Source organism: Danio rerio, chromosome 22 (genome assembly GCF_049306965.1).
Source record: "Danio rerio strain Tuebingen ecotype United States chromosome 22, GRCz12tu, whole genome shotgun sequence".
Classification (NCBI taxonomy): domain Eukaryota; kingdom Metazoa; phylum Chordata; class Actinopteri; order Cypriniformes; family Danionidae; genus Danio; species Danio rerio.
The window spans coordinates 33,647,122-33,656,796 of NC_133197.1; the positions used below are offsets into that span (position 1 = coordinate 33,647,122).

Genomic DNA, 9,675 nt, shown 5'->3' on the forward strand with positions numbered 1-9,675 from the left:
TGCAACACTTATTGACCATGAACTGACACTGAAGCTGGACAAAGAGTTCAACAATATCTCAGCAGAAATACTGTATTTCTTGAATTGAAATAAATACTTGAAATATTCAGTCTGCAGCATCAGTGTTGTTCAGTGCTAGATATGTTTATAGTAGGCCTATTTGTGTACAATCTCCCTAAATCTCAAACTAATCATGAAGAATGTTGTGGGTTTGTCAGTATTTTGTTTTGTCATCGAAATGATCCCTTACAAAACAATGTCTGCCCTTAAATCTAGCACATGCCATTTCCTAAAATTAGTTTTTTTACAAATGTGCTTTTGTTTATCACAGCAGTGTGAAACTGTCTGCAATGCTCTGGGTGCTCTGGTTTCCCCCGAAAGTCCAAAGAAAAAAAAAATACGTGGTACAGTTGAAGTGGGTAAGCTAAATTGTCTGTAGTGTATGTGTGAATGAGAGTGTATGGGTGTTTCCTAGTGATGGGTTGTGGCTGGAAGGGCATCCGCTGTGTAAAACACATGCTGTATAAATTGGCGGTTCAATCTGCTGTGGCAACCACAGATTAATAAAGGGACTAAGCCGAAGAGAAAATAATCAATGAATGTCACTTTAAGCTGAATACTAGTCTCTTGAATTCAGTCAAATATTGTGTACTGTCACCATGGCAAACATGAAATAAATCAGTTATTAGAAATGAGTTATGAAAACTATTATGTTTAGAAATGTGCTAAAAAATCTCTCCATTTAACAATTTGCAGAAAAAAAATATACAGGAGGGCTAATAATTCAGACTTCATCATATATAAGAGCACTGGCTGTATCAAAACAGAATAAAATGAATTAATAATGCAAAACCTCTTTATATAATCTCAATATACAAGTCATTGGTTGTATGCCACAATACTGAAAATAGTTAGCAAAGTTTGCTGACATCAGCATAACAGAGTCAGTGCTTAAATGATTAAAAAATGAGAAATAAAACAGAACTGACAGCAAATTCACCGTTATTCAGCTCATAATCAGAGGCTCCAGGGAAAGATTAGCAGTGTTTAGGAGCCAATATCTGGATGAGAGACCATTTAAAGGAATATTTCCAGCCTGATCTCATGAGAAAACATAAGTATTTTACGTTTTGCCAGTTTAGTGGCTAATTCGTACAAATTCGTACGAGTTCAGACGTACAAAATTTTCCAATTTTAAAAAGGAGGCGTGGCACCTAACCCCACCCCTAAACCCAACCGTCATTGGGTGAAGAGCAAATTGTACTAAATTGTATGAATTAGATCATACAAATTCATACGAATTAGCCACTAAATCAAAAAGTTATTAATTGCCTTGAGATTGTGTTGGATAGTTCACCCAAAAAATAAAAATTCTGTGATCATTTTCTTCTGTTGAAAGGAAGATGTACTGAAGAATATTGCAAACCCATGACCATTGACATCCATAGTAGAATAAACAAATACTGTGGAAGTCAATGGCTATATTATTTAAAATATCTTCTTTTGTCTTCAACAAGAAACAAACTCAAACTAGTTTTGAACAAGTCTGAAATGAATAAATAATGACAAACTTTTCATTTTTGGATGTACAATCAACTTTATTCATTCAGAAAAAATGTTCAAATTGCCTCTTTAATGCTGATACTTGATATCGATGGAAGCATCATCTGAAGAAGATGTGTTGTTTCTCCAGAGATTAAGAGGATGAAGATTAAATAAATCCACCCTGAAAGAGTTGAACAACCTCAATGTCTCCGATTTCACCTGTACTTCAGCCAGTCGCGATGCATTGGGTCAGATATATACGATAAGCAAAACCTGTACATCATTTATTTTAGTTCCTGCATGTTGTATTGTGTGGCTCCAAATCATGAAACAGGTTTTTGTTCCTTCACTTTGAAGATATGATGCAGACGTAATTTAAACTGACTTTGTATTAAATTTGACTTAAATTGGTCAGACTTTCATTCATCAAGCCTCACTTTATAACCATGATGAAATGTACTAATGCTACCGCTTAAAGGGGCAGTTCACCCAAAACTGAAAATTCTTTATTCTTCATTAAACACTCTTTACTTGTTAACATGTATAAATACTTTTATTATTTATTGTTATTAAAAGGCCCTCCACCACCACCTTACTCCTCCTATATCATTTCGTATAGTGGTATGTCTGAGAGTTCCCTCATCCTCGACTTTGTTTCTAAGTAACTTGGGGCTGTTGCTGTCTATGGAGGATGAGGGAACACTCAGGTTTCATCTTAAAATATCTTCATTTGTGTTCAAAACATTTTTTGCCAAAAAGAAAAGCAGGCTCATTTTAATCTAGGACAGTCCAAGATTAAAATGAGAAATATAGAAGTATACTATTACTTTAGGGTCAGTGTTAGTAATGAACACTTTCACCCACAACACAAACTGAAGAAAGGCCCTCCACCACCCTCTACTCCTCCTAGATCATTTCTGATATCAGTAATTCTGAAATCTGAGAACTCCCTCACCCTCAAAGTCCAGAAAAATACCAGAAATTTTGTTCTATGATTTTTGTTATACAATTGAACCACTGACGGCACTTTTGTTCAGTAGTTTCTGAACTTTGTTTCTGAGCAATTTGGGGCTGTTGCTGTCCATGGAGGATGAGGAAGCACTCTGATTTCATCTAAAAATATCTTCATTTGAGTTCAGGAGATTTTTTTATTTAAAAAGAGCCTAGAACTGTCTAAAAATAACAACAGAAATACAGAAGTCTACAATTACTTTAGGGATCAGTGTTAGTAATGTACACTTACAGTCACAACACAAATTGAAAAAAGGCCCTCCACCACCCTCTACTCCTCCTAGATCGTTTCTGATATCAGTAACTCTAAAATCTGAGAACTCCCACACCCTCAAAGTCCAGAAAAATACCTAAAAAAAAATTTCTGGTAGTTTCTGTTTCTGAGCAACTTGGGGCTGTTGCTGTAAATGGAGGATGAGGGAGTTCTCTGATTTCATCTAAAATTTTCAGTTGTGTTCAGGGGATTTTAGCCAATAAATAATAAAATATATGCTCATTTTAGCCTAGGGCTGTCCTAAAATCTATACTTTTTTAACCTTCTGCTTATCATAGAAACCTGACCCAATGCATTGTACTGGCGCTGGTGTTTCTTGATCATCATTATCCTCAAGAGAAACAACTCTTCCTCCTCAATATGCAGTCAGATTTAACCATCCACATCCTTACAGTCCACCACTAGTTTCCATTTCCTACTGCACAGAAGAGGCAGTTTCCTGGGAAAGATGATGATGTTGATCCTGCAAACTTTGGCTCAGGCTCTGGTTCTGGATCAGTTAGATGTGGCTTCTTCTTTTTTTTCCATTTGCAGTGAAGAAATGGCTTCTTTATGATGTTTGTGTTGGGTTTCATGAGTTTTTTTTATGGAAAACCTTGATTTTATTTTCCTTTTTAAGATGAGAGGATTTTTTGTAGAAGACCTTGCTGCTTTCTATGTGAAGTCCATACTGAGGAAAAACAAAAGAGGAAATATTAAATGCATGTCTGGAATTTGACTAGTCCAACAATCATGTTTATGAGAGTTTATGATTGTTTATTACAGAAGTAACATCAACGTGTGGATGTCAAATAGTCTTCAAGGTTTTGACATCAAATCATTCAGCATTTTGGAAATGCTTTTTTTAATGTCAAAACCGATTAATAAACCGCATATCTGACACTGGCCGATCATCAGCTTTGTGTGTCTAGTAAATGTAGTTTCCTTCAGGCTGAGTTGTGTTTTACCTTTATCTGCATTGAGTCTTGTCTTCATTCAAGTGTCACTTCATCCAGTCATGTTTTAAGAACCCATCAAGTATCAGGCTATGTCTCAGACACTTATCGATCAGGTCACGGCAGTCTGTACAAGGAAAAAGATGGTTAATACACTGCTTATAAGATCACATCTTTCTTATAAGACTGTATCATATACACTAAAGCTGACATTTATCAAGATACCTTCTGAAATTTGTATTACCAATGGCTGTATCCTAAACCGCCCCCTATACCAGTAATAGTGCAGTATTTGACAAGATATGCATAAATCTTCAAAATGTGCATAAAAAATGAAGGTTTAACTTAAAGATAAAGTTTAAATATTTTAATGGAAACACAGCTAGTGTCTGTTTACTCACCACTGGTTAAGCTGGCTGCAAGTGAAAAACTGCAATTGAATTTAGCAGCGAAGTAAGTCTTTATGTTTCCGGTCACCATGTAAATCAGCAGGCAGCCTATATCCCTGGTGCTGTCCAAGTTGGTACTATATATGTCCTGTGCACACACTTTGTAAGCGCAGCCGAAGTCGATCAGCTTGATCTCCTTAGTCATCGTGTTGACCAGAATGTTGCCTAAATGCAGGTCGTTGTGCACAATGCCTTTGCCAAAGCAATGCTTGACTGCCAGAATGATCTGTCGCAGGAGGCATTTTGCCAAAAGTTCGTCCAGCTTGCCACAATTGCGTACATAGTTCTTCAGGTCTTCAGAATGCTTTGGGTACTCCAGGACCATTGAAATGTATCCAGGTTCATTAAACCATTCGTACATTTCGATCACGTATTTGCACAATGGCGGACGCTTCAGCATGAGCATATACTCTACTTCATTAATCATCGGTTTGGAACAGCCAGGCTAAAGAGAAAAAGAGAACAAGGGTTAGTAGTTGCAGATCTGAAGGAAGAATACTTCATGCAAAAATGTTTTAAAATTTTCAGAAAAAGTTCATACTCTTAAAAAAAAACGCCTCTCAGGCATTCTGTTTGAATGGGGAAACAGCAAAATGTGTCAAACTCAGTTCCTGGAGGGCCGCAGCTCTGCACTGTTTAGGTCCAACCCTAATTATATACAACTGATCAGACTAATCCAGTCCTTCAGGCTGGTTTGAAACCTACAGGTAAGTCTGATGAAGCCAGGTTGGAACTAAACTATGACGGGCTGTGGCCCTCAAGGTATTGAGTTTGACACCCCTGATCTGGTAATCTCTGATTCATTCACTCAGGGCTTCATTCGCCATATTGACTGTTGCACTTTTGCCCATTCAAAACTAAACAAATGACATGTCTCGTGTATTCAATAGTCTTTGAATAACAGCAAGGGTTCACAGGTTTACCTTGGGCTGCATAATGTAATGTTTAAGCATTGATATCACAGTGTGCACATCCGCAATAGTCACACTGCAGTATATGCAATGTTGAGTCTGGATTGATTATTCAATTGCTGTAACTAAATATTAATAGACTCCTCAGAAAACCCTCCAAAAAATCTACTTGATGTATGTTTTGCTCTATTCCGCTTATTTATGCTTGCATATTGTTTTTTATTATATTTGATGCATGATTCACTCCCTTACAGAATCATCACGATCAGGCTAAATATATAAATTACTTACAAATAGAGCTATTGAAGCCATCTGGTGAAACTGTAAATATTGTCGCAATAAATATTAAAAAAAGCAAAACAATTTTCCAATATCATGCAGCCCTAGTTCAACAACAGCAAAATGACTTTCTTCAACTAGATCATGAGTGAAATTTTCATACAGGTTCAAATGACTGGATTGCACAACAGTAAATGTGTCCAAACCATTAAAGAAGTGATTGAGTGATTTATTTTTTCCAACTTACCACGTAATGGTCATTCTCAATCTGTTTGATGGCAACCTGCAAGGAGAAAATACAATTATAATTTTTTCCACCATATTTTTTAGTCTCAAATTGATTTAATTTGAGCAACACAGCTGCTCAATTAGACAATTAACAAAGAGAGCAACATGTATAGTATAAGACGAGATATTACCTCCTTGTTATCAGATTTACGGAGCGATTTGCGTACTGTGCCAAAGGCCCCGCTTCCCAGAATATCTCCCAGCTCATAGAAACTTGCCAAAGATCCTGAAAAAAAGAAGAGGTTGTTTAAGTGCTTTCAGGTCTTTCATACTGATATTATCTTACATTAACACATAAACGTTGTATTAGCATTTATTATAATACTGACTCTGATTGGCATAGGATCTTGACGCCAAGATCTTGGGCCTAGATGGTCTAGGGACAGGCTTTGGAACTGGATGAGGTTTATCAGTGTTGTGGATCCCAGATGGTCTAGGGACAGGCTTTGGAACTGGATGAGGTTTATCAGTGTTGTGGATCCCAGATGGTCCAGGGACAGGCTTTGAAACTGGATGAGGTTTATTAGTGTTGTGGATCCCAGATGGTCCAGGGACAGGCTTTGGAACTGGATTAGGTTTATCAGTGTTGTGGATCCCAGATGGTCCAGGGACAGGCTTTGGATCTGAATGAGGTTTATCAGTGTTGTGGATCCCAGATGGTCCAGGAACAGGCTCTTTATCCTGATCTGGATCTGGCTCTTTACCAGGATCTGGCACTGGATCTGACTCAGGCTCTCGATCTGGCTTTGGATCTTCATCAAATTCTTGATCTGGATCTGGCTCTTGATCTGGACCGCGCTCTTGATCTGAAACAGGCTCTGAAACCAGATCAGGCTCTTGATCAGGGTGTAGATCTTCATCATACTCTTGAACTGGCTCATGATCTGGATTGTGCTCTGAATCAGGATCAGGCGCTTGATCTGGATCTGGCTCTTGATCTTGACCCGGCTCATGATCTGGATTGTGCTCTGAATCAGGATCAGGCGCTCGATCTGACTCTGGCTCTTGATCTGGACCCGGCTCATGATCTGGATTGTGCTCTGAATCAGGATCAGGCTCTGGATCTGACTCTGGCTCTTGATCTGGATCAGAATCAGGGTCCACTTTGTTTCGTCTTCTGCGGAGGAAAGGCGTCTTCATGACCTTCCACACCCTCCTGAAGAAAGCATGGATTTTGTTCCTCCTGCAGCCTTGTGTTTGGATTTCTTAGATGAAGATAAATAACAAAGAAAATATTAGAAGCATGACAGTCAAATATGAATATAAAATGTTGTTGATTAGTTTTGAGTAACATGATATGAAGTGTTTTGAGATGTGCATTTACTAATTAATGTTTGACATAATCTCAACTAAAACATGAAGAAAGGGGCGGAGCATAGAGCCTCCTTTGTTAAAAACAGCCAGTAGCGTTTAGTTTTTCTCAAAGCTCTTTACCCAGGCCTGGCTCTTGATCTGGATCTGGCTCTCGGTCTGGATCTGGCTCTTCACCCGGGTCTGGCTCTCGATCTGGATCTTCACCCCGATCTTGCGCTTCACCCGGATCTGGCTCTCGGTCTGGATCTGGCTCTTCACCAGGATCTGGCTCTGGATCTGATTCAGGCTCTCGATCTGGCTCTGAATCTTCATCATATTCTTGTTCTGGATCTGGCTCTTGATCTGGACCGCGCTCTGAATCAGGATCAGGCTCATTACCTGGATTGGGCTCTGAATCAGGATCAGGCTCTGGATCTGGCTTTGGATCTGGCTCTTGATCTGGATCAGGGCCCACTTTGTTTCGTCTTCTGCGGAGGAAAGGCGTCTTCATGACCTTCCACACCCTCCTGAAGAAAGCATGGATTTTGTTCCTCCTGCAGCCTTGTGTTTGGATTTCTTAGATGAAGAAAAATAACAAAGAAAATATTAGAAGCATGACAGTCAAAAATGAATATAAAATGTTTTTGATTAGTTTTTTTTTTTTAGTAACATGATATGAAGTGTTTTGAGATGTGCATTTACTATTTAATGTTTGTCATAATCTCAACTAAAACATGAAGAAAGGGGCGGAGCATAGAGCCTCCTTTGTTAAAAACAGCCAGTAGCGTTAAGTTTTTCTCACAGCTCTGCCAGTACGAGTGGTTGAGCTCAAGCACATCAAATGAACACCAAATGTAAAAATGAGGACGGGACATGTCAGATACTAGAAAGCAGTTGATTGATCAGAAAATTTGATGATTTATGCTGAAGTGACAAACTGCAAGCTTTACATGTTTTTATCTTGTAAATGTGAATTGTGTTACTGTTTTGTTCCACACTAGCTTATAGATGTCCTTAAGTCTAATATACTGATGCTAATGTGTTAAAAATACATTATCCTAATTTCACGGGACCTTTTAAGGAGCATAAATTAATTTCTAGACATAGTGTTATGGGAAAAGTTGCATCATGTCTATAATAAATGCATTAAAACTATCTCATTGTAATGTTTTATCTGACGATGTTCAGTTTTTTTATTCTTTTGAGTGTCCCAAATTATGAAGAAGCGGATTTTCTCAAAATACTTGTACTAAGAGCAGCTAAATGTCTTTTTCAGTATCAATGTGGATTCATTGTTTTGGCTAAGCCCAGTGAAAAACAACTCTCACTTTTTGACAATTTACCTCACAGGACAACTGTTTCTAATCCCAAAGTCTATTAAAAAAACACATTATTGATCATTTCTCATTATTGTTTCATGTAATGTGTCTTTTTTCATTTATACATTTATTTTAATGCCTCAATATTTGCATATATCTCTATCCTTGGTTTTTAAATGATTTTAACAGATTATAAATGTTGAGTGTTTGCTGATAATCTCACCGGTTGCATTTCCCTCCACTTTATTAGCAGTAGAGGGCTTGTGAAGTGCTGTAGCGGCCTCTGAAACCACAGTCCCGTCCACCTGGTCAATCCAGGGACAGAAGTCGTCGCAAAAGCCGTTTGTGTCCTGCCACAAACCCGTCTCTGCTTTCTCCATTTCACTACTCACAGATGCTGTTACTGCCATCGCGTGGTCAAATACAGGCATCGTGTTTTTACTCATAAAGTGTTGTAGTTCACTCATCGAGTCGACAGATGATTGGTAAATCGGTAAATTCATCGAAACTCTGTAAACGCGCTCAAATGACAATCCTTTCACTAGCTTGATAATCACTGAACTGAAGATTGGTTTGCCGAGTGGCGTCACTTATGGAACATTTAGAATGGCGTCTCTAGGCGTGTTTATTTTCAAAATACATACATTTGAATTAAATAAAGCTGACTAATAAAGGCGAACACACAGCAAATTGAAAGTTTATTAAAGTAAAAAAAAAGTCACAGTTAATAGTTCACTAATAGTATGAATTGCATTGAAATGTGATTCATTTATTGCTTGTTAATTAGAAAACTAGGTTCTTAGTGCTGGGATGTGTGTTACATAAACCTACATGTTTTATAAATACACGTGTCAATGAGGAGGTTTATAGCCATTCCAAGGCATTCAAATAAACCATAGTTTTCGTTTAATTTTCATGTTAAAATTACTAAAACTCTTACCTTAATTTAATATACAAGGTTTCTGAATGTTGGTTTGTATCTTACAAATAAAATACCGCCATCTATAAGGCTAGAGGAAAAAAGTTGCAATTTCCACATATATCCAGCAGGGGTCCTCAGACACCTATTCATTTCATTTTATATTTCTTGACGCTTTAGAAATTATTTCCTTAAACTGATGATATATATTTACCAAATGGACTTTATCATTCTACAAATACATTAAAATTCAGCTTTTTGTACTTTTGGTTATTGTTGCTGATATATTTTTAATTGTTTGCTCTTTACAAACAACAGCCAATTTTAATGTGCCAAAATAAAAGTCTCAGATAACTCTGTGTGTTTGTGTGTGTGTGTGTGTGTGTGTGTGTGTGTGTGTGTGTGTGTGTGTGTGTGTGTGTGTGTGTGTGTGTGACACACACTCCATGTTG

The 9,675-nt window shown here is 37.6% G+C and overlaps 1 protein-coding gene across 1 annotated transcript; it reads right to left on the reverse strand.

The window, feature by feature from the left end:
- Positions 1-839: 839 nt before the first annotated feature.
- Positions 840-9,187, reverse strand: LOC141380225 (uncharacterized). Its single transcript, XM_073937541.1, has 8 exons — positions 8,528-9,187; positions 7,127-7,561; positions 6,022-6,897; positions 5,824-5,918; positions 5,652-5,687; positions 4,167-4,659; positions 3,778-3,892; positions 840-3,500 (listed from the first exon to the last, which is right to left on the reverse strand). The coding sequence occupies exons 1-7, from the start codon at positions 8,805-8,807 to the stop codon at positions 3,813-3,815; spliced, it is 2,295 nt and encodes a 764-aa protein (XP_073793642.1). The 5' UTR covers positions 8,808-9,187; the 3' UTR covers positions 840-3,500; positions 3,778-3,812.
- Between the last annotated feature and the right edge of the window lie 488 nt (positions 9,188-9,675).